General features: G+C 37.7%; 1 protein-coding gene across 7 annotated transcripts in view; it reads left to right on the top strand.

Annotated features, from left to right (window-relative positions):
* prrc2b (proline-rich coiled-coil 2B) overlaps positions 1-25,879 on the top strand; it is a 72,304-nt gene that overhangs the window by 14,952 nt on the left and 31,473 nt on the right. For all 7 annotated transcript variants that reach the window (XM_039764385.1, XM_039764384.1, XM_039764381.1 and 4 more), the window contains exons 2-11: positions 14,915-15,090; positions 16,857-17,034; positions 17,185-17,287; positions 17,417-17,480; positions 18,381-18,524; positions 19,239-19,615; positions 21,343-21,467; positions 21,564-21,727; positions 22,328-22,409; positions 24,323-24,506. In XM_039764385.1, the coding sequence (XP_039620319.1) occupies positions 14,976-15,090; positions 16,857-17,034; positions 17,185-17,287; positions 17,417-17,480; positions 18,381-18,524; positions 19,239-19,615; positions 21,343-21,467; positions 21,564-21,727; positions 22,328-22,409; positions 24,323-24,506 (1,536 nt within the window). In that variant the 5' untranslated portion in view covers positions 14,915-14,975. The remainder of the gene's footprint in view (positions 1-14,914; positions 15,091-16,856; positions 17,035-17,184; positions 17,288-17,416; positions 17,481-18,380; positions 18,525-19,238; positions 19,616-21,342; positions 21,468-21,563; positions 21,728-22,327; positions 22,410-24,322; positions 24,507-25,879) is intronic.

The following is a 25,879-nucleotide window of genomic DNA, read 5'->3' as shown; positions in this document are numbered from 1 at the left end:
CGACTTTCTCAACTTGAGCTTTCTATTGTCTCCGCCATGCTTTTGTTGCTTATACCACTGCGTCGGCAAACAAATTTTTCCTTGACTCCGCTTCGCAATCGCTGACATTTTTTCACTTACCTTTTCCATTGTTTTTTTTTTTAACCAAACACTGAACAGAAGGTAATATTTATATTGATTTGCATATTAAAATATGTGCAATTCTGGGAGGAGTTGGTGAGGTTGTAGGCATGTGCACGTGCATTACATTTTACGTTCGTTAGGATTTGTAAAGGTCAAGTGTGTAGAACTTGGTGTATGCACAGATTAATTCAGTTTTTTTGCATATGCACATTTCCATTTTTGTCTGTATGCCAATATTGTATTGTGAATTCTATGCACGGCTTTATTCATGGGGCCCCTGGTCTTATGTGTTCATTGGCAAACTTTAGTTTTGCCCTGATGTTCTTTGTTTCCTCCTGGTGCTCCTCCCATGTAGATCTAATTGTGCATCCTCTAATGGTAGTCTTATACACTTTGACAACAACTGTGGCAATAGCTACCTGGAGGTCCCCAGCACATTATGTTCAACACTCAGGCTGTACTTGCTGGAGTGGCCTAGCCTGGACAAATTGGTAATTGTTTAAAGTCTTCTCCACTTTTAGACGATCTTCTGGACTTGTGTGACTTTCAGTTGTTTGGAGATCTTTTTAGATCCTTTCACAGGCTCTTAGTCATCTATAACCACCTTCCTGAAGGCCACATACTGTAGAGCTCTTTTGATCTTGGTATGATGATTGCACACACTTTAACAGCATTGACCAAACCAAACTGAATATGTGACCTTTAAATTAGACTGATTTAGGTAAGATTCTACCTAATGATGTTTCAGTCATTTGCTGGTGATTCTAATTTTGGTTGTTTGAGGTAGTAATTTTTTCCACACTTGAAATTGGCACTTATGTGTACATTATATAGTGGACTATAAAGTATAAATGTGGAGTAAGATTTGTAATATCTGTATGATACTGTTTAATTGAAAATCTTTATATAACCAAATATGTTGAGAGAAAAAATATTTAATTAGGTGTATTAAGTTTTTCACGTGACTTTAAAGAGGTAATTTTAAAGGTCTACAACAATATGGAAGAAGAGAAAGACAGAAATAAAACTTTTCAGAAGCAGGGGAAGTTTTCCACCCTGAAACAAATGTTGAAAATATGCGTAATAAGCAGAACATATACAAAGTAATAACATATCTTGTACTTAAGAAATAAATTAACATTTCATTATTGTTCAATATTTTGTGTGGTCGTACTTCATTAAAATCACTCCATTAATTGTCAGCATTGATTGTCTTGGGTAGTGTGAGGACCTGTGCAAAACACAACAGGCCAGAATTATTTTATACACATTATTTGGTGCTTATAGAAGATTACCTCCATTTGGATCCCAGCACAGCTGTAGTACTCCTGAAAACCCCAATTGCTAATTCTGCTTCTGGTTCCTTAAATATAAACCTTTTTAAAGTGTACCATAGTGTATTTTAAAACTCCCCAAAATTTCAAGTTAAACTTTTGTTGGATGGGAAGCATTGGTGCACAACCATTTTAAGATCTCTCCAGAAATGTTCAATCAGATTCAAGTCTGGGCTCTGGCTGGGCCACTCAAGGACATTCACAGAGTTGTCCTGAAGCCACTTATTTGATGATATGGCTGTGTGCTTAGGGTCATTGTCCTGCTGGTGAATGGCAGGTCATTGTGGCGCTTTATAGAATAGTGGCAAAGAAATTGTAGATAAAGCAGCTGTGAGTTTATTTTAGTGTATTGGAAATTCTCAGTTCATGGATGGATGTTCATTTATGGCTTGTGTGCTACTTAAATATGAGTTGCTTGCCTTTTTTAAAATTAATGTAACTTCTCCGATTTTAAGGAACAGAGTATAGATGCTGTGACTGAATTTTGTGGAAGCGACTGTGAAAGTACATACAGTGCATCTGAAAAGTGTTCACAGCGCATCACATTTTCCACATTTTGTAGATTAAATTCATTTTTTTCCTCAGAATTCTACACACAACATCCCATAATGACAACGTGAAAAAAGTTTTGCAAATTTATTAAAAATAAAAAAACGGAGAACTCACATTTACATAAGTATTCACAGCCTTTGCTCAATACTTTATCGATGCACCTTTGGCAGCAATTACAGCCTCAAGTCTTTTTGAATATGATGCCACAAGCTTGGCTCACCTATCCTTGGCCAGTTTCGCCCATTCCTCTTTGCAGCACCTCTCAAGCTCCATCAGGTTGGATGGGAAGTGTTGGTGCACAGTCATTTTAAGATCTCTCCAGAGATGTTCAATCAGATTCAAGTCTGGGCTCTGGCTGGGCCACTCAAGGACATTCACAGAGTTGTCCTGAAGCCACTCCTTTGATATCTTGGCTGTGTGCTTAGGGTCGTTGTCCTACTGAAAGATGAACCGTCGCCCTAGTCTGAGGTCAAGAGCGCACTGGAGCTTGTTTTCATCCATGATGTCTCTGCACATTGCTGCAGTCATATTTCCCTTTATCCTGACTAGTCTCCCAGTTCCTGCCACTGAAAAACATCCCCACAGCATGATGCTGCCACCACCATGCTCCACTGTAGCGGTGGTATTGGCCTTGTGATGAGCAGTGCCTGGTTTCCTCCAAACGTGACGCCTGGCATTCAAACCAAAGAGTTCAATCTTTGTCTCATCAGACCAGATAATTTTGTTTCTCATGATCTGAGAGTCCTTCAGGTGCCTTTTGGCAAACTCCAGGTGGGCTGCCATGTGCCTTTTACTAAGGAGTGGCTTCCGTCTGGCCACCCTACCATACAGGCCTGATTGGTGGATTGCTGCAGAGATGGTTGTCCTTCTGGAAGGTTCTCATCTCTCCAGAGGACCTCTGGAGCTCTGACAGAGTGACAGTTGGGTTCTTGGTCACCTCCCTGACTAAGGCTTTTCTCTTCTGATCGCTCAGTTTAGATGGCTGGCCAGCTGTAGGAAGAGTCCTGGTGGTTTCGAGCTTCTTCCACTTACGGATGATGGAGGCCACTGTGCTCATTGGGACTTTCAAAGCAGCAGAAATTTTTCAGTAACCTTCCTCAGGTTTGTGCCTCGAGACAATCCTGTCCCCGAGGTCTACAGACAATTCCTTTGACTTCATGCTTGGTTTGTGCTCTGACATGAACTGTCAACTGTGGGACCTTATATAGAGAGGTGTGTGCCTTTCCAAATCATGTCCAATCAACTGAATTTATCACAGGTGGACTCCAATTAAGCTGCAGAAACATCTCAAGGATGATCGTGGAAACAGGATGCACCTGAGCTCAGTTTTGAGCTTCATGACAAAGGCTGTGAATACTTATGTACGTGTGATTTCTCAGTTTTTTTTATTTTTAATAAATTTGGAAAAATCTCAAACTTTTTTCACATTGTCATTATGGAGTGTTGTGTGTAGAATTCTGAAGAAAAAAATGAATTTAATCCATTTTGGAATAAGGCTGTAACATAACAAAATGTGGAAAAAGTGATGCGCTGTGAATACTTTCTGGATGCACTGTAAGCCACTACTACCAGCAGCATATCAGTGGAATAGTCCCTAAACCTATCTGTCTAACTTACCAGTTGTGTGTAGCACACCTAGCTGTACCTACAGTTCCACGATAAATTCTTTTAACCTGCAAGTGGTAGCAATGCAAGTTCCTCCACCTCTGCTGACACCCATATCTTTCCGTGATCAATCCTAAAATTATGCAGATTAGTGCCATCCATTTCTTGTAGCTTTGTATATGGCATAGCTTTACTATTGTAGGCTATTGGTAGTATCGCTTTTGTTTATGTACTAGTACTCATAGTGTAGGGTTTTTTTTTTTACAAAATGTGTAGCTCTTTACATTTTTGTTACAAAAAGGTATAGTCTGCTCCAATATTCAGTTCCATGTTTCCTAGTTGATTGGGTGTTTGATATTGGCCTACCCAATTTCTGTGTCTGCATTTGATTTTGCTAGAGGAAAACAGTAATTGGACATGCTTCAACTTAGGCGTGCAAGAGTTTAAAACAGTTTGTAGGACCGTAGCAGACATTGATTACTTGCGTAATTGGTGATACGGTATCATGCACCACACAGATAATAGGCTTTATTTATAAATTATGGTTGATTAGTTTTCCTAATCTCAGAATCATAAGCTTCCTTCCAGGTAGTTATCCAGGTGTACCCTCTATGAGTCTGTCTTTGGCTTATCTAAAAAATAGAAATTATTAGCTACTGTTCTAATTTTATGCAGTTAGTGACTTCAGAGGTATTTTATGCATGTTTCCTTGCCTGCTTCAGAAGTGCGGTATGATCACTTGGCTGTTTGAGTTACTTATTTTAACTTTCAGTATCTTGGATGAATGAGGGAGTTTTCAGGGTGGGTAGGGGCATATATTTTAATCCTAGTTTCCCTTTTCTAAATGAATCGCTGTAAAAGCACCACGTCATTAAACAAGAGTCTCTGCTAGAGCAGGAACAAGGCCAGGTGATGTGATTTGGAGTAAAGCTCCAAAGGCTGTCTGGTATAATGGCTTTCAAGAAAAAAAGTTAGATATTAACCCAGCAACAAATAATAGAGAGTAGCAGCAACAGTGCATATCACTTTGCACCTTTTACTACCTTAATTCATTTAGATATTTTTTATCATACACCCTATAAATTATACTTTCAGTGTATGCATTTCCAATCCAGTCTCTAATACATGCAGCAGAAATTTTCTAATTTCTCTTTGGATATTTACAGCTGATGAAGGCCATGTTTTGTAGCTCATGGAAAAGTGCTTTACAGGTGCTGGTCATAAAATTAGAATATCATGACAAAGTTGATTTATTTCAGTAATTCCATTCAAAAAGTGAAACTTGTATTTTAGATTCATTCATTACACATATTGCATTTCAAATCTTTATTTCTTTTAATTTTGATGATTATCACTGACAACTAATGAAAGTCCCAAATTCAGTATTTCGGAAAATTAGAATATCAATTAAGACCAATGCAAAAAAAGGATTTTTAGAAGTGTTGGCCAACCGAAAGGAATGAACATGAAAAGTATGAGCATGTACAGCACTCAGTATTTAGTTGGGGCTCCTTTGGCCTGGATTACTGCAGCAATGCGGCGTGGCATGGAGTCGATCAGTCTGTGGCACTGCTCAGGTGTTATGAGAGCCCATGTTGCTCTGATAGTGGCCTTCAGCTCTTCTGATTTGTTGGGTCTGGTGTATTGCATCTTCCTCTTCACAATACACTATAGATTTTCTATGGGGTTAAGGTCAGGCGAGTTTGCTGGCCAATCAAGAACAGGGATACCATGGTCCTTAAACCAGGTACTGGTAGCTTTGGCACTGTGTGCAGGTGCCAGGTCCTGTTGGAAAATGAAATCTGCATCTCCATAAAGTTCGTCAGCAGCAGGAAGCATGAAGTGCTCTAAAACTTCCTGGTAGACAGCTGCGTTGACCTTGGACCTCAGAAAACACAATGGACCAACACCAGCAGATGACATGGCACCCCAAACCATCACTGACTGTGGAAACTTTACCCTGGACCTCAAGCAACGTGGATTCTGTGCCTCTCCTCTCTTCCTCCAGACTCTGGGACCTTGATTTCCAAAGGAAATGCAAAATTTACTTTCATCAGAGAACATAACTTTGGACCACTCAGCAGCAGTCCAGTCCTTTTTGTCTTTAGCCCAGGCAAGACAATTCTGACGCTGTCTCTTGTTCAAGAGTGGCTTGACACAAGGAATGTGACAGCTGAAACCCATGTCTTGCATACGTCTGTGCGTGGTGGTTCTTGAAGCACTGACTCCAGCTGCAGTCCACTCTTTGTGAATCTCCCCCACAGTTTTAAATGGGTTTTGTTTCACAATCCTCTCCAGGGTACAAGCGGTTATCCCTATTGCTTGTACACTTTTTTTCCTACCACATCTTGTTCTTCCCTTCGCCTCTCTATTAATGTGCTTGGACACAGAGCTCTGTGAACAGCCAGCCTCTTTAGCAATGACCTTTTGTCTTGCCCTCCTTGTGCAAGGTGTCAATGGTCGTCTTTTGGACAACTGTCAAGTCGGCAGTCTTCCCCATGATTGTGTAGCCTACAGAACTCGACTGAGAGACCATTTAAAGGCTTTTGCAGGTGTTTTGAGTTAATTAGCTGATTAGAGTGTGGCACCAGGTGTCTTCAATATTCTGAGATACTGAATTTAGGACTTTCATTAGTTGTCAGTTATAATCATCAAAATGAAAAAAATAAACATTTGAAATACATCAGTCTGCGTGTAATGAATGAATCTAATATACAAGTTTCACTTTTTGAATGGAATTACTGGAATGAAATCAACTGTCATGATATTCTAATTTTATGACCAGCACCTGTAGCTTGTACTGGGAATGTGTAATTTATAATAATTTGTAGCCTTAATTAGCTAGTAATGTTGTTGGCAATAATAAAGACAATGTTCAGAATGACACTGCATCAGTAACTAGACAGCAGTAATGGTGAAATAAGGTACTTTGTATAACTCCTCACCTTACAACTCGTGCATTGGCCAGACAGTATAGTGTCTTGTTTGATGTTGCTACTTCGAAAAAAGAGCGAACAAAGTAATATAGTCCAAGACCACCATATTTCCTAATTTTCTGCACATTTTTACTTTTGGAGAAAGTAATTTATGTTGCAGGCTGTTATAAAATGTCTGGCTGGGAGTCCTGTTTTCCTAAACTGGTATGTGCAGCCGCCTCATGAGTGTCATTAAGACGTGGTTTTTCTCGGCATGGGTTGTAAAATTGCCAACAAGTGGTAGGTCCTTTTGAAGAGCCACTATGATGCACACACTGTTCCCTCATAATGTTGTTCTATTCCAGAAAAATATTGCCCCCTATACACACTAAGCCAATTTAAGAGTGGTTTCATGAACACTACGATGAACATGATGATGATCACCACTGCTGTCAACACCCTTACCACATCTGAACATCAAGTGCTTTATGGAAAGTTCAGGAGTACAGAGTGTGGAGAAGATTTCTACCTCCTTTATCCCTTAAAGTGCTGGTGGTTACTGCAGCTAAACAATTGTGCACTATCCCATTATACACTTTTCAAAACATGTTCTGACCGCATTTCCAGAAGGACTAAAGCAGTTCTAACAGTAAAGTGCAGCCCTAGTCCCTGTGAGGCCCTTGGAAGTTATTGGGGGTTGGGAATGTACAGAAAATGTTAGGTTCAATACTTCAGAAATGGGTACAATGGAAATTTTTCACATGACATACTCCTACCCAGAAATGTTTTCTAATATAAATTGGTAATGTGAAGATTGTCAGTGATACATGCACAATATTAACTGCTCAGGTGAAAGGGGATTCTTGTAGGCAAACAAAATACAATTCCAACCTCAGTGTGTGGTTGTTAAGGGATGTGGTGTTAAGGGACGGTTGTACTGGATTAAATGATTTGTCTTCTCTGAAGAAAACTGCTAAATTCAATTTCTAATGGTAAAAATGGCATCCTGTCCCTCTTAGTAGTTTCTAAACGCTTGTAGAAGGCATGATAAAATTGTAATTACAGCCTGTGGTAGTTCAATGGACACTCTTTGTTGGATACGTACAGACTGAATGTCAAAAGTGGTTGTGTGCATACAGTGTATCTGATGATTTCCCCTTTTAAGCATATTAGCTTGAAGTATATAGTTCCAAACAGAATAATTTTTGTAACACTAGAATTACCAGACCCTACGCAAAAACTCGTAGATCCGTCCCACCTTAAATCGCTTAGCACCTCTCTGTCAGCGTCTTTTGTCCTGTAAATGTGTCTAGACAAGTGGCAAGCAGCGTGCTATCACATCCCCCACCCTGCAGTTTTCTCAGCTCAAGTCTGTTTACCTAAGTTGCTTCGAGTTGTATAGAGTGAGAAGTCAAGCAAAATGACACCTTTTATAAATACCATATCGTTATTTGGAACACTTGTGTGGAGAGCTGCTCGCGTGCTGCAGAGTCTATAGCTGCAGGTGGAAGCTGCCGTCACTGTACTTTGTGTGTATATAAGAGCCAGATCGAATGTTATTTACCTATTTACCTTTATTTACTTCCTACAGCGTAAAGTCACAAATAGAGTGCAGAGCTTCCAATGTACATATACAAAGTAAAGCGATGGCAAAAGTGCGGCATGCATTCTTGCTCCGATGTAGAGCCGTCGTCATGATCGGAGTTCACCTTTGTTATAGCGTGTCTATGTGAAAACAGTGTCAAATGGGAGAGGGGGGTGTTATCGTAAACGTGACTGAGAGAATAAAACTGAATTAAAAAAAAAAAAAACATAAATTTATACCGGCTGTTACAGACTGGAATCAAATGTATGTTTTTATTCTAAAATAGTAAGAATGAGAGTAGCTCACTTCTCAAAACGGACTCGTCCGGGGTCGTACCTGTGAAGTTTTGATTACCAGCCAACAGTTGATATTGTTCTGCCACCGAAGCGGTCGTAGGAAATGCGTGTCAATGTCGTACCCTAACGCGGGTTCTTTTTCTGCAGTTCTATTCTTAGTGTTACATAGTGTTTGATACTTGGACTTCAGGCTTCACACATTATACATTCATTTCTACATTTTGTCAATTGTTACTAAAACATTAAAAATGTTTCTGTTTTAACAATCTGTTTACATAGATCATTGTAGACACGGAACACACATGAAATGCATGTGTTCCAAATAATGATATAATATTTATAAAAGGTGTCATTTCGCTTGACTTTTCACTATATACAGCTCTAAGCAACTGACACGCAGATAAACAGACTTGATTTGAGAAAACTGTGCGGGATGGGGGGATGTGATAGGCTGCTTGCTGCTTATCGACACATTTACAGGACAAAAGACACTGACTGAGAGGTGCAAAGTGATTTTAAGTTGGGACAGATCTACGAGTTTTTTCGTAGGCTCTGGTAATTCTAGTGTTAATGGACACTAGTTGGTTCATAAATAGTCAGTTTGGTGGTGGGTTCCACATTTTGTTCCCCCAATAATATTAAAAGTGGATTAAGTCTTTGTTTTCCAGAAAAATGAAACGTTTTAGGCTAATTATTGTGTTATTTATCCATCCTGTCCATTTTCCCACTAAGTGTAGTTCAGATGAACAAGAGGCAATGGTCTATGCCAGGAGCATTGTGTGCTGAATCAGTCAATCCTGCATGCAACATGTTACAAGACACACTCGCATCGCCTTCTAAAAGTTTTATCACCCCATTAAAACACCAAAAAATATGGAAGTCTCTCTTTTGGTCCTGTGCAGTGTTTCATTCAAGGATCCTGGCAAATCTGAAGTAAAGCAAAATGCAGAAAGAATGAGGGAGGGGGGAGAAAATTTACTCTTCATGAAGACAAACAATGTGATGTTATTGCTTTTAAAGGCTAGGATAGAGTGTAAGGTTGCCAAAGCCTTGGAAAATGTACACTAGGACTTCTTTTAAAATTAATACAGCAATGAATGATTCAAGGTACAACATCTATAAGCTGGTGCAAATAAGCCAGGAAAGGTCAGTGAATGAATGAAGATAAGAGATCACAAGGACCTAATCACATGACAATTATACATCACAAAGCCCCAGCTTTTTCAAATTTACACACTGTTTCTGGTGATTGGAGATCTTATTTCAGTGTGCACTGTTTGCCAAAATGAATTGGGGGGAGGGGCTACAGAGGATTTGAAATGTATCCGTTTTAGTGTGCTCTAGTGCTAAAGTGAATATTTACTAATTTTTAGATATTTCTCCCTTTTTGATGGCTTGTTTGCCTTGGATGTTTTAATGTGAAGCTTCTTTAGGGACTTTATAAGTCTGCTACTTACTGATGCTTCTTGTGGTGGTAGTGGTGTTTTGTTTTTTTTTAATAAATGAACTCCACTGTAACAAATTTAGATACATTTCTAGAGATTTGCATTTACATTGACATTTAAGGTGATGGTCCCTATCAAAGAAGTATAATTAAACATGATGTGATTTTAGTGTTGTAAAACAGTAACCCTGTGAAAACACTAAGGCCAAAGGGACATTTACTTGTTATACTACCCATTGTCTGGGTCACAAGGCATTTGTCCTGCTTATCTCTCATTCCTTATTTTAGCAGAGTTCTGCTTTTTTTCTCTCATTCTCGTGTTTACTTTTTGTTTAAAACACTTGTGTAATCTCAGTCCAGTGTACTTGTGTTTCAGTGTCGCTAATCAAAGGTACTTGTTCCATGCTCTAACATCATAAAAAAGATGTTTTGGCCATGGATACTAATTTAGAATGCAGCCTAAGAAATGGTAAATCTAACGTAGTTTTGTTTTTTTTTTTTTGTTTTTTTTTAAATATGTCTTTCCATGTTTCAGATGTTGTACATAGTTGGGATAATCTATCATTTTTGCAACAGATAGTAGTTGTATTGGTTTGTAGGGTCATTGTCATCAGTGTTTATTTGCATGTGGTACAATGTAATATTCATACTGCCAGTGTTAAGTTTGGAACACATTAATATTTATTGACCAAAGCTGCCTTAAGCCTGAAAAAATCAATAGTTGAGGTTTTAATTGTGAAGTTATGACACATAAAATAGCTCAATCTATGTGATCTTTATAATAGTGATTCATGAGTTAGAGTGGACATTTGTGCAGCAGACCACATTTTAAATATTGCGTAACCCTTCCCACCTTCACTCTTGTATATATTCTTGTACTCTTTGACTGCGTTTTAAAGGTTATAGTTTTTTGTGCTTTTGATTGGTTATCTGAATTTGTGTATGTGCAAGGTTTTAATTTAAAAGTATCACAGCATATTGGTTGTGAACTTTATTTTTGGGAAGTTATACATTTTAAGATTCATTTACAAGATTTATTATATGTCATTTCAGTTCAATAAAGTTCACTTCTCAGTGCTGTATACAAAAACTGTAAAAATTTGTATAAATAAATTAAATGAATGTTGAAACCAGCATGGTGGAATTCTTTTGGGGCTTTTCAGTTGGGAACTCCTGTCTCCAGAATAGTTAAAAATGGTGACTCCATCTCCAGCTGTAGAATATGCCAAGTTCCTAACTGTAGCATTTACCATACATACAGTAGAACTTCAGAACATATTTTTTTTCACAACATTTAACAAAAACTCAACATGAATGTCCTGCTAAAACTTGTGTGTATCAAGGCTGTGAGGAGCCAAGACAAAGCCACACAGGCCTACATATGCTGTATATTCCTGACTAAGCCACAGCTGTCCTGTTGTAAAGATGTGCTGTTTGTTCACTGTGGATGTGTAATTTTTTCCCCTTTTTTTGGGAGGGGGGTCCCCTTTTGAAAGTAATTTAAATGTGGTGCTTAAGAAAGTTGGTACTGAGTAATAAAGCGAAGAGGACACTCGTGTTACAATTGAGCTAAATAAAGGAAATAACGAAATATGAAGTTGGTTAATGTATCGACTCCTAAAGTATGTGTGTATATGTATGTATTTCAGAGAGCAGTAAGATGTTGTTCTGCTAGCAAAAATTAAATGGAAAATTATGTTGCACTTGTTTTGTGAAGTATGATTTTTACCTGTAAATGGATTTGTTCAGCTTATGACTTTGTTGGCACAGTTGTGAAATAAAGGGAGAATTAATACTGCAAATTACTCGGAGGTGTAATTCACACCAAGGTATAACCAGGTGTATTTTGCTTTTATGTAATTCCAAGCAGCTGCTAAATGTAGATGTCAACATACAAGAGACCCACATTACAAATCTTAATCTTTGCATGGTTTACCCCAGGTAAAGTGTAAACGGTTATTGTGTCCTGAAGTATACAAAAGCCACATTCCTTGCCATTTTTCTATCTAGGTATCTAAAACTGCCTGTTGTCTTGGCTTTTTTTTTTTTTTCTTCTTTTATTCCTTTAAGCAGTTTAGAGTCTTAGCATCTGGTATAAACTTGTACTTCTCAGTAAAATAAATAGCCTCATTACCTGAGAGTACCTGTGGGAATAGGATTGAAAAAGTCATACACACAGCTGTGCGTTTTCATGTCACACTCCTCAGTCTGTGCAGACTTCTTTTTGATAGTATTTTAAATTTTCTTTTGAATTCATCAGGTCCATTTACTTTAACTCTGTTCCAAAACCCACACCATTGTAACATCAATTGCCTACTGGCTGTTGTTGATGCCTGTACTATAGCTGATAACTCACAGACAGGAACTTCACATCTGAGACTAATTTGCTTTGTGTCCATGTTTAAACACATGTTCTTTCTGGGCTTATAATTATGCTCATCAGGCTACATTTTGACATTTTTTTATTCAGATGGAATGTGAATTGTAATTGAGTACTGCCTTTGTAGAACAGTTATTTTTTACTTACTTTTTTGGAGTGGAGGTTTGCCCAGTACAAAAATGTAATTGGGAAACATTAAAATGCTTAAATTATAGTGAAGAAATAAGTGTATCATGAATCAAGCTTCTGACATGTTAGATCTGTCAATAATCCTTGAGCAGCATTCAGCAGTGTTTAGTCATGTAAATGGTTGGTGCTATGTAGTGGCCTAATCTGTCGAGTACAAGTTTGAGGGAATTGTGCATAATCTTTATAATGCACAAATAAATTCTCGCGTGCAGTATTAAATGCGGTTTTACTGTTCACATTACGGAAATGGGAGAGAGGTATGGAAAAGAGTGACTAGGCTGATTCAGGGCTGTGAGGTTTGAGCTGTGAGCAAAAAATAAAAGAGCTGAACATTTTTAGTTTAAGATATGGTATGAATGAATTGCAATTCCTTTTTTACATTTTAAGTAGCGATGCTCTGATTGAAATTAACCTATTGTCATCCAGAAATGACTACTGAAGACTGACAAAATAGCTAATATCAAACGTTTGCATTTTTTTTATGTATTCTGTTTATAAAGTTATAATGCACTTCTAGGCCTTATATTATGATCCTTCATGAAATGGGTGTGTGCTTGCCCATCTAAAAGTGGCTTGTAAAATGAAAGCAGTCAGTAAGTGTTTAGAAAAGAGAAAAACGCTATCTTGTTAAAGTGGAGTGGACTTTTACTTCTGTATATGTGAGTGTGTATATAAAAAATATGGGTTACATAGTATACCGGAAAAGCACTGAAACCAAAATTTTTAATCCCTAGAGGTATCAGAAGTATACGTTAGCTTTCCTTTCAACCCCCCTCATCTGTTTCTCAACACACTTTTTTTTTTTTTTTTTATATATATAAAGTATAGACTTCATGAAGCAAAAGTACATGCTTCAATGGGATTGGAACTTCACAACTCTCTGCTCCGCTTTATAACTTTGTTTATGGCAAATTATTATTTAACGAAGGTTATAAAAAGTTGTACATCAAATTACAGAGATTTAACATGGATATTGGATTGATTAACAGACACCAATTTACTGATTAAGTGTGATTTTTAGGGTAAGGGAGACGCGTGGCATGCGGTTAACTTTCATCACCCCGGTTGCTGCTGGGATGGTCTGTGCACCTTGTTTGGATTAAGCGTGTTTGTTAAATAGAAGGATTAAGCGAAAAAGGAAGCTGCATATATTATGAGGTACCCTGAGCTATGGGTACGTAATTGAAATAGCTTTAATTGATTTTTGCTAGACATATTAAATTGTTACCCTAATGTTCAGAATCTATTTTTAAGGCTGCTGCTCGGTTTTTGTTTGCTCATCAGTTTTTGTTTTCTTTGAAGTTTTTCTCCAGTGGCTTTACTTTAATTTAGGTAGCTTAAAAAGCCATTTAATATGCAGGCAACAAAGAGGGGGAGGATCATATTAAAGTCCATCTTTACGTGCCTGTTTACAAGTGGTAACTTGCAATGTATGCTCAGAGTTTGTAAGAACAGTCTGCCAATGTCACACAGGAAGAAATGTTTTGGAAAGCATTTGTGTCCTGATGCTTCTTGAAGGCTGTGGAACATTTAAGACTCTGGCACATTGCATACTGAACAGGAGTTAAATTTCAGTACAGGATTGTAAAAATCAACATTTTTATTTTAAAATATAGCATATAATTAAAAGTAATAATCAATTGCTATTAACACAGTCTCTTTCTTAGTATTTAATTTAAGCTTTAATAGAACATGCTGAGATTTGGTAAAAGATACAAATACATGTAAAGATTTAATGAAACTCCTCCACTGGCAATTTATCATTGAGCTGTCAGTTTATTCCTATTTAATTCAGGCTCTTGCTCTCTGTTTTGTTTCTGTATTGTGTATACAAGATCCAGTGATCTTTATAATACTTTATTGTTTCAGTGTTTTCTTTTTATATGGCTATATGAGCATGCTCTTGATTTTCATGATCTTGCTGTATACTAATTTGTTTACAGTGCAAAAAGGTTGGCATTTATATGGTGGTCTGATAATAAAATGCTCTTCTTATGACACAGGTTGGTAAGCAAACATTTTGTGAGACTCCATGTTTAAAATTTAAAGTCATGAAAATACATAACAGACTAACATATCAGAGCAATTTTTAACAATCCTTTGCTTAGTAATGAAGACTGTCAACATGCAAACCACTTTCCTCATGTTTAAGACAGGTGGTCAGCAGGCCATACTTTTGAGAATCGCTCCTTTAAGTGTGTTTCACATTGGCATATGTGTGCATACTGGGCTTATGCTGACTTCATGTGAAAATGTATCATTACGTGATTGCCATGTTAACTTCTATGTGCTTGCTTCCTTACTTTTATTAGTCATCTCACTGCATCATGAGTGCTTTTTCAGGTATAATCTGGCATATCTTTTTTATAGACTATATACTCTTTAAATGCACTGTAATTAAAATTACCAAGATTTTTTTATCCTCAAAATGGCAGTTTGTGCATTTGGGGAAAAAAAAACTAATTCTTTTTTTTTCCTTTCTGTTTAATAGAAATAAAGGTATAGGGAGAGGAGCCAAGAAAAATTTTCATACTCGATGACATTACATCGCAATGTCCGATCGTTTGGGGCAAATAACCAAGGCAAAGGATGGGAAAAGCAAGTACTCGTCACTCAGCCTGTTTGATAAATACAAGGGAAAGTCAATAGAAACTCAGAAAACTACAGGTAGGATTACAGTCTTATTGGATTTATTGAAACCACTGCATTTTCAATCGTCATTTTGAGCTTTTACTTTTACCCTAAGGCACATTTTGTCTTATTACAGGAATGCACATATCCATCAAAAATCTTTAACAAGTCAGATGCACATTTCTTTTAGTATAGAATACTAGATTGAAGAAAGCATAAACCCCACAGCCATCTCTGTACATCTGCTTTTTTTCGTTTGTGGAAAATGAAAAATGGTCAGATCACCTCAGCAACTGTCTTTATATCTTATTGAGAATTTCTAACTTCAGAGTGCCTTAGATGTGCAGGATGTCCAGCAGTTCGTCATGGTATTTGTATCTCATTTCATCAGCATTTTTAGTGCAAAGGTTGTAGTACTGATGACACTTTACAATTCAATTAGACAATTTTATCACTTTTTTCATGTGTAAACAATATTTGCTGCTGCTGAATTTCACTGTGACCATTTCATAGTTTATTGTGAAAATACAAATCCACTGGGGGTTACTTGGAGTCTAAAGGAACATCTGCAAATAACACGCAGTTCTTGATTCTTAGAAGTCCACAAATTCTTTAAGAGCATTAATAGCAGAGTTGTCTGAGCCACAGTCTAGAAAAACTATTTTAAACTGGTTTCATGTTGCAAATGTGCAAAGATCTCTGCCCATACAAACTCTGGAATTGAATGAAATGTAAAAAGCACATCAGAAACCTGTGCTCTTGAAATGCATTCCTTTAAGAATTAATTGTAGCTGATATCTATAATTATAAAGCATATAGATAGAATTGGCAATCTCTCACATCACCTTACGTATACATTAAAAACAATTTGTACAGCCAAATGTCCTACTGTTGGTCACAGTGTGTTTCCAGCATCCTGGGTTAAAGGTGACACCATGACAGACATATGGTTTATTTAGCCTTGGTGTATCAAACCCTCCTTCTTCCTGTGAAAGGAGAATTGAAATCTGACCAAACTACATTGCTACCATTGGTCTTTGCAGGGCAAACAGTTTGGGTCTTTTAGGTCAAACCAGTTAGTACCTCAGCCATCTTAGTTGCCGCTCCACCTAGTACTGATCACCTTAGAGCTCAATATTCCTGTCTACTATTCAGAAAAGGCTGCTCCTCATCAAACAATACACCTACATTGTCTATCATTGATCTTTGCTTGATGCAGCTTTTGTACCACATATTTTACAGCCTTCAGTCTGATTTATGTTATAGATTGTTCATGACTAACCCATGTCCACCCTGTTGAAGTTTGTAATGACAGTTTAAAGAAATAACCTATCCACCATGCTAAGGCTGACAGTTGATTTACCTTTGACTTATTCTTTCTGTGACTAAAATATCTGCTAATCTTTTGTTTACAACACTGTATTTATAGGTACAGTATGAGCACTCTCTAATTGGTATCTTTCTCACAAGTTCAGATTCTTATTTTTCATTCATGAAAGGTCCTTGACATCTTGATTCCAGACCCACTTCCCAGCAGATTTTTTTGAGGTTCCTGTCATAAAACTAGCATCCTCAGTTTATCTGATTTAACATAGTAAGAGACATCAGACCATGATTTAGCTCACTTAAGGTTTTCATTGTAATTCCTAATACAAATAATGTCTTTTAAAATTTTTTTTTTAGTTTGTAGAGATTTTTCGATAGCATTAGTATTTGATGAGATACATAAAATAACATTCCTGTTGTAGTCATGTGATTTTTGTACTTATGTCAAATTTGAAAACATCTTCCTGCCTTTCCAGTTGTTACACGACATGGCTTACAGAGTCTTGGTAAAGTGGCCGCTGCCCGGCGAATGCCCCCTCCCGCTCATTTGCCGAGCCTAAAATCTGAAAACAAAGGAAACGATCCCAATATAATTATTGTGCCCAAAGACGGAACGGGATGGGCGAACAAGCAGGAACAAGCAGACCAAAAGAAGTAAGTAAATGTAGTCTGTCACACTTTGTAGCTTTTGTTGTATTGTTTATTGTCCAACTTTGAATGTGTGGATATCCTAGACATTCAACTCTTGGACAAGACAGCCTTTGCTCTCCCAATCAGTCTAAAATCCTGCTCCTCTTTTTATAGTTCTTCTGCATCAACAGCACAGCTGCCGGAATCGCAGCCACAGCAGGCTTTGCAGAAATCTGTATCCAATCTACAGAAACAGGTGCAAGCAGTAAGCCAGGAGGTATGTATGTCTCCATTTATGATTTTACAGATTTTTGCCCTCCAAAGGACAGTTTGTAACCATTTGAATTTAAAAAGTCACTAGTTGTTCTTGCCTTTAATTGTAAGATATTTTATTTTGATTTTCTAGAACACAAGTATAGGTGGACCAAAGCAATGGGCCCAGCTCAATGGAAAGCCAGTCGGTCAAGATGGTAAAGTTTCATTAAAGTATCATCAGTATTTGTGCACTTATAGTGTGTCTAGCAGGTGGTGACATTTCTATAAATGGCAACATCCTTCAAGGGCAGGTTAAGCAGTCTGTATGTATTGGCTTGTTATAGACCAAAAGTGAGGACCTTCAGGAGAGAAGTTTTTTTGTTTATACCCATATTCATTTAAAGGCAAGAATAAAGGAAGGCACTCCATCTTTTGAACCTATTAGTAAATTAAATTCCCTTAAGTCACGTTTGTTTCTGTATGCCCAGTGATGGGTTCTGGCTTTCTTCAGCTCTGCTCTAAGAGATTTTGGAATTGGTTTTTGTCAAGCCACTGTTTCTTTGAACCCCTCCATTCTTGAGAGACCTTTATCAAAATTTTAGTCTATTTTTGTTATCCAGATAGCTGTTGTAGGGAAAAAACATAACAGCTGGCAACTTCTTTGCAGCGATCATTCAAATGTTATTGCAATTAAATCTAAAAGTTTTGTTTTGTTCCTTTTTGTTTGTTTTTGTTAATTTTCTAGTTGAAAAAGACTAACTCATAGCAATATATGTTCAGAAAAAAAAATTGTTTTGGTTGATCTTAGAATGGTAGTAGGAAATAAGCTGGTCAGTAGCAAACATAACAATCTGTACCCAATTTTATTGCTGCCCCCCAGCAAGAGAGATTAATTTTCTAAGCTTTGAATATCACCACCAATTTTTTTGTCAGTTTTTGCAACTGTAGACACTGCTAGATTAAGAATGTTTATATTTAAGTTGTCTGAATTAATACTTTACAGTATTAGGTTTGTTAAATACTATCATAATTTAAATAATAAGCATTATATCGTTTACTTGTCAGTTTTCTCACTTTTTGGGTTTAGAGTTTTCTATTGAATATACCTCTTTTAGGTTTAAAGGTCTCAAGCCGACTGCAGCCCTTCTCTCACGAGGAATTTCCAACGCTGAAAGCAGCTGGAGAACAGGACAAAGCTGGCAAGGAAAGAAGCGTCTTCGATCTGTCGTATGGGCCCGGACCAAGCCTCCGCCCACAAAGTAATCAATTTGTCTTCCTTGTCTTTTCTATCAATCTTCTCTCCCCTTCCAAAGTCTGTTTTGCATGCAAAACACTTCGCAAAATTTTTGTCATATTACTTCTAATTTGTTAAGCTTGCATCTCAAAATACTTCTTGACTCCATTCTCATGTGTGGTTTTTCAGCCATAGAATGGCTCACATCTGGTGACATGATGTTCCAATGGATCCTTCTGAAAATCCCTAAACTCTAGGGCTGGAAATGAGGATGTAAATTGTTCTGATTCACCACTTAAACCCCCTCACGTTGATGTCTTTTAGTCTTTTGAAAAAAGATAATATGAAAGCTGAAATCTTTGTAGCATTATAAAGACACACATTTAAGCCAAAAAAAAAAAAAAGCTTGAATGTTCGATTTTCACAACTATTGGAATTGAGCAATTAACCTCTTTGTCTTTTTGGCTAAGAAGTATTTGATACTGCTGGTATACTCCACCAGGTGTCCGTTTCGTTAGAGCATTTGTCTTCTGCTGTTCCCTGTGTGAATATGGGGGCAGAGACAGCCTTTTGTAACTAGTAGAGTTTATTCTGGAATTAGTCCAGCAATTTTGGTAATCCACTGTTTTTTTTTTTCTTTTTTTTTGTTTTTTTTTTAATCAGTTACATTGCTTTGAACCTAAATGCTAGTCATGAGGTCCATAACTAGTCTGAAAATGTTCATTTGTTTTATCCATAGATGTCACCAGTTGGAGGGAGGGGGGAGGGAGGAGGAACCTTCATCCTATGGTTTCAGCAGTTGGTCTTTCCAGTGAGGGTGAGGGCAAGACCAACAGCTCAGGTGAGGGAGGCCCCCCTTCCTCCTCCTCTACCACCTCCTCCTCCTCCTCCTCTTCCTCCTCTACATCCTCTGCTACTCCCAATGCCACCTCATCCTCAATTGCTGCTGCTTTCTCCTCCTCCTCCACTACTTCTGCTTCCTCCTTTGCTGCTGAGACAAAGGATCCCTCCCTCCGTCCAGCACAGCCTATCCGGAGAAACACACCCATAACTGCGCAGTACCTGGGACAGCAGCATCATGCACCTGCCACTTACCATGACATGCTGCCTGCTTTTGTAAGTATTTTTTATTTGTGTATGTGAACTTCATTGTGGTGAGAAGTGTGTAACATGTTCAAGATTGTCTTGTGCAGGAAAATGTACATAAGTTTTACAAGCTTCATTCAATTTGTAGATCTATCCATATATTTTCCATTTCAGTTAAATGATTATAGGCATGTTGTGTTGTCCACCATCAGTCTAACCATAGACATATGAAAGTTTGAAATTTCCACTTTAATCACAAAATACACGTTTTCACCGTGGCCTCTTTTTTTTTTCTTTTTCTCCTCTCAGTGGCTCAAATACAGCGCTATACATTATGTTGCTGTTGCAAAAAAAAACACAAAAGATGGTATATGAGACTTTTAAAATGTATCGTGTCATTATAATCGGGAATATGCGATGCCTGAATATAAAAGCAACACGAATGCATCTATATGTCGGCATTTTGCTTCACATCATTGAAGCCTTAATCCCGTAGGATCTGCATAGAGGCTTTCCGTCACATGTAGATAGTAAACTGAGACACTGACGGTCACGTTCCGACTTTTAGCACACTGCGCCCCCCAACTTTTTGCTTGTATTGCAACTCGTGCACGCGTCACGCTAATTTCTGAGGACCTGGCTCAGAGGATGTGTGAAATGAACGCTGGGAACGTGTGACAGCCATGATGCGGGCGCATACACGTTCTGAGCATGAAGTATAAATGAGCCCTAACTCTGATATACAAATGCTGCAAAAATCACTTTTTTGGACCTAACACCAGTAATGCCAGATGGTGTGCAAATGCACTCAGAAGCACTATTCATGTTCAGATTTGTGCAGCCAAAAATTAGAATTAATATAAATTGCATATTAGATTTTTAACTACTTTATAGAAGAAAGGGTCATAGTGATGACTAAATGTCAATAAAACCGAGGAAGTTGTTTGCTGTCTCAGGATGAGCAGTGGGATGCGTCATCTTGATCAGGCTTCCTAATGGGAGGCTGTGAAAGTGCGTTTTGATTTACAAATGTATAAATGTGTACTGGTTTTGTAAGAGTATAATGTAGCTTTTCATTTTAGCTTTTCTATTTTTTTTTTTTTTTTTTTGCATGTTTTACTATCTATGCTTTCTTGGGATGCGATGTGCTGGTCAGGTGTTCATGCTTAGTGTTTTTGTAATTGTTTACTCCTGGTTTTTCTTTGTGTTAATTAAAATTACTGTGATGAAAAGGGTCAGTAGGCAAGCTCATGTTGTAGTTACTGTGCTGAGATCTTTACATGTTAAATATAGCATTACTGAAGAAAAGCCAAGCATAAAGAATATTATAAGTTAATAGATTTAAGGGGGCATGCTGCCATGTGGTGAAATGCATTTTTGCCTTCTAACATTCAAGTTAACTGGGCTCCATTCATTATTAAGCTCATTGCCACTAGACATGACATAGGACAAGACTGCTGCCTAAGGTGGTGTTTTCTTTGCAATTTACCTACACTTCAGAATAAACGGTAGTGATCTTTTAAAGCTTTTTCTTAGAATCCCGCTCAAGCACAGTATAATCATGAAATACTTTATTAGCAACATGGTTTGTACTTGTTGGTGAAGTAGCGGGACTGTAGTTGTAAGCAGACAAACTTAAATTGAAGCTTTTCAGTGGATGTGCACCTTTTGAATACCTCTGCAATCTAAGGAATTTAAATTTGGTGATAATAGTGTACAAGAGCATGTTACAAAGTGTGTTTTTGCTTTTTATTAAGATGTGTCCAAAAGATTCTCCTGAAACACCACAGTCTTCTGAACGTGGAACTCAGTCTGCACCTATCCCTGCACGGTTTGAACCTCGGTCAGCTTTCAGAGTGCAGTATACATCTGAGCCTGTCAAGTAAGGAAATAATTTTTTAAAAATGCCCATTAGAGTAATGCACATTTCCCTGATATTAATAAATAGTGAATTTTTTTTTTCTGTCTTTTTCAAAAGTGGCGAGCTAAGAAGGGAAAATAGGATTTCTCGAGGCCCTCCTCCCAGAACTGCCCGGCCAGTTCGTCGTCTTGGGGACCGCACACCAAGACCTGCAATCATTAACCCTGAAGATCTGAAAGACTTGGATGAGTTGGATAATGACTGTGATGATGGCTGGGCTGGTAGGATATGTGCTTGCTACTGATTCTCTGTAATGTTCAAGCTTCATGTTCTTCTATGTCTTTTTACTTTGAGCAGCACATAAATAGTTAAATGCTATTTTAATATCTTGAGGACTCTGTTTTACGTCTGGTTTCAGTATCGCATCCCAAGTACATGCTTGGTTAAATAATGATGAACATTCCTGCCCTAGTGTTGGCAACTGCCTTCTACCTAATGTTGCTTGAGTAGGCTTCAAAATATTGTGTTCTATGATTGCATTCCATTACAGCCCCCATCAGTAATAGATACAATAGAGTAAATGTTTTGCTCAATATCCAGTAAGCCATTGTTGTATGTAAATTCTTTATATTGTAGCATCAATCTTTCATTTGCTCAGCTTGGGCATACGTACTATTTTTGGTGAAGCATTTTGGCATTTCAAACGGTCATTGGTGCTATGCCGCAGCATAGATCACTGTATCAGATTACCCCTAAAACCCTATTTTTATTGTCTCCTATTGTAAATTTTATGTGAGCTTGTCTTTCAACTTAAGAGTAAAGCATGTGTTGTAAGTGTTTTGGTTTATCTGCTGCCATTTCACTGTTTGTTTTCCCCCTAGGTCTACATGAAGAAGTGGACTATAGTGAAAAACTGAAATTCAGTGATGATGAGGAAGATCACAGTTTGGCAGAAAAGAAATGGTTAGTTTTTCATTGAGCATGTTAATACTTTAGTTTTTGAAAATCTGTGTTTCCTCTTGAATTTTTAAAGTAGTCTATTAGAGTAAACTGAAAGGATAACAGTATAATCAAATGACTTTAATGTGAAATACATCTCCACAACTCTATATTGGATTAACACATTTTAAAGTCTGCTTGCTAGATGTTTCCCTGCTTTCACCATTTTATTATTGGTATTAAAGTAGTGCCTCTTCCCCAGGGTTTATTAATGATGCATGCATTGTTGCAGGTGAAACTACCACTGTCACATTTCTTTGTAAGAATACCTTCTAAAATAGCATGAAATCCAGAATAACCTATGAATCCTTCAGAATGGCTTTTTTGTATTAAGTTTGTTTTCCAGTACACAGCTAGGCATGGTTCTGTCGGCAAATAAAGACAAATCTGCCTGATAGCTTAGAGTAACCCTGTAGCCATGTTATTAGTTCAAAAACTTAACCTGTTCATGCTTCATCTTCTTATGCATAATAAACACTTCCTCTAAACCAAAAGTGAATTATCAAACTACTGCTGAAAAATCTAGTTTTTACAAGGCTTAAATGTGTGCAGATGTTACTGTTTGTTGATTTCTCCACATGCCGATGTGTGTTGTATGGATGTGTGTTGTGGGAATAAAGGGAAATTGATTGGTCAATGTTAATTATTGATTTTGACAATGCCCATAATTAAGTTTCTAGGTGAGATTTCCACTTTATGTTTCTTTCCTTTCTCTGTAATTGGGGAGTCCCCATTTGTTAGACATGTATCCGGGTTACTGTGGCACGTTTTAAGAAACTAGATAATAGAAATATAAATGCTTGTGTATGAAGATAGACAGGCAGGCATTGGAGAAAAACAAGCAAGAATCTGCTGCTGTTTGTTCATTCTGATATTTAGGATTTTCTTGATTTTTGTAAAAGCTGTTTTGTGTAGTGTCTGTCTTTTGAATTTTATCCTTATGTTTGATTGCTCACGCTTAACTCAAATGCACAACTCTGTGTGATAGAGCTGTTATTTTGTGACTCGGGTTGTCCCTACTTCAAATTAAAGCTACAGTAGAAGTTTACCTGATGAAGTTAAATCATTGTCTTCTTACGCAGTGGCAATTATGCATGATAAACCAAGGCCTTTGCTGAGTTTATTAGGTAATTAGAGCCAAAATTTATCATGGCATGAATGAGCAGTTTTATAATAAGACTTTAAGGATGATGTTCAATGCTGCAGGTTATGTTGCCCTAGGCTTGAGTGAATGACTTTGCTTATGGTGGAGTGTCATTGTTGTCATTACCCCATGCTCCTTAATGGTTGTGTGTACCTCATCTTGCAGCAAGACACTTTGCTTTCTTCTGTGATCACATAAAGGAAAGAAACTTTCTAGTACAAGTTTAGGCACTGAAGTTACTTTCTTAAACTAGCGCAGCATATCAGACTTCCAAGACTGGGCTTAATCATTGGCATAGAATTTAAGCTTAGAGGAGTGGAGCTCAGATCTTTTAAACCCCACTTGGGTTATTTAAAAGAATTGTGATAGCATCCTTGTGAAAGGAGAAATGGGTAAACTTCCTGCCTTTTGTAACATCCTTACCCTAGGCATAATGTTTATCTGCTATGGGATAGAAGCAGAGCAAAGTGGAGAGAGTAATTGCTTGGATTCATAAGGGGCCCATTCTCTTGGTTGGTCATTTTTGGAAGATTTAGACCTTCAAATTTGTTAAGGCTAAATTATAGCTATCAATCTCTCTTGTCAGTGGTGCCTTTTTTTTTTTTTTGCCACAGATGGCCTTGTATGCCACTGAAAACTGAATTAGTGCAAGGCATCTTTGCTATATAAACTTGTGTGTTTGAGGTATATTAGATACATTTTTAAAAGTTTACTCCTTTCACTTCATAAAAAGGAATGACTGGGAATATCGTCGAGTTCGACAGACTTCACAGAGTTCTGCTGAAGGAGCATCCTGTAGGGATATGTCTGAAGATGATCCTGTTTGGAATGACCAGTGTGTAAACAGAGCACCTCAACGATATCAAGAGGCACAGCAGCAACGGAAAAATGGAAGCTGGGTTTCTCCAGAGCCTCAGGTAGGTGGGTAAGGGATTTTGAAGCCTCCAAAAGGGTGGGGTTTTTTTTTCCTTTAACTGGAGTGTCATTGAGGTTTTATTAGAGAGGAATCTGCTGACCTTTTATCCTTTTCAAAGTCCCATTGGCAGAAAGGTCATTTGTCTACATTTGGCAGGAAAGTTCCCAATAATCAAGGAGAAAAAATTGTGTTGGAGCCAAGGCAGTTTAGTCTTTCACCCTTCAAGCACATTAGGTATTAACAGTTCATTTGCTTGGTCTACATTCACTGTTTAGGATAACTTTAAACCTGTAAGTGCCAGTGATAGTACTATTGTCTAGTTAGGGTACAGCAGATCTCTTGTTTTAATTGTGAGTTTTCTTGTAAATTTATGATGATTAAAATAATGCGTAAATGAAACACACAATTTGAAATCCCTGTGTGCCAGTGTTGTGCATAATTGATCAACAGGAACATATATTACATCACTATAAAGTAAATAATCAAAATATCATTTCTAGACCTGAGAGTTGAGCGTTAATGCATTAAGGAGTAGTGATCAAAATGCAAGAAGCAATGTCCTATTTGCGCATCACCAAGGCCTTTCCTAAGCAGAAATTTCATAGCAGGTGGGTATTTCTAGAAGTACTGTCCAAGCTCTTCTGCAGAAGCACAAACTGGCCATATTAAGATTCAGAAATGCAGTGGTTGGCCACAGAAACCGGAGTGCAGCAAACAAGGAATATATCAGACCTTCTTAGATGATTTGTCGTGTGATGGGTTGGCAATGTGCTGTATCGGTGCTTGTCCTCCTCCTCTTCAAAAATTTTCTAGCAACCCACTCTATACGGAGCTGGCAGAAACCACTGAGACACTGGTCTACAGTTCAGGAAAGTTTTGTTAGAAGTAGTCCTCATGGAAGAGTTGGGGCCAAAAAGCCACTCATTTGAGGAGGAAATAAACGCCAGCATTAAAACAAGGACTGGAGTGTAGAATAATGGCAGCAGATACTCTAGATCAATGAGTCAAAATTAAAAACTTTTAGCTCCTAACAAAGCAGTTTGTCCACTGAAGGGCTGGAGAGTGGTATGTGGATGAATGTCTGCAGGCAACAGTTAAGTACATTGAAGATTCCTTGCAGTTTTGTGCTTTATTTTAGCAAATAAAGTTGGAAATGAAATTTTAATCAAACTTGATGGACATCTCCCTGCTCAGAAGTACAGGTAGATTCTTGTGTGTCAGTGCCGTCTTGAGGCTGTTGACAATGACCCCAAACACGTGACCAAAATCAACCTCTCCGCAGCAAAATGAGAGCCAGAAATTGTGCAAATCCTGGTGTGGCCCCTACAGAGCCATGATCTCAACATGATCAAGCCAGCCTAGGGTTTACTTCCA

This window comes from Polypterus senegalus, chromosome 9, assembly GCF_016835505.1.
Source record: "Polypterus senegalus isolate Bchr_013 chromosome 9, ASM1683550v1, whole genome shotgun sequence".
NCBI classification, from domain to species: Eukaryota; Metazoa; Chordata; class Cladistia; order Polypteriformes; family Polypteridae; genus Polypterus; species Polypterus senegalus.
Note: the sequence above shows the minus strand (reverse complement) of the source record. Positions and strands in the feature narration are given on the sequence as shown.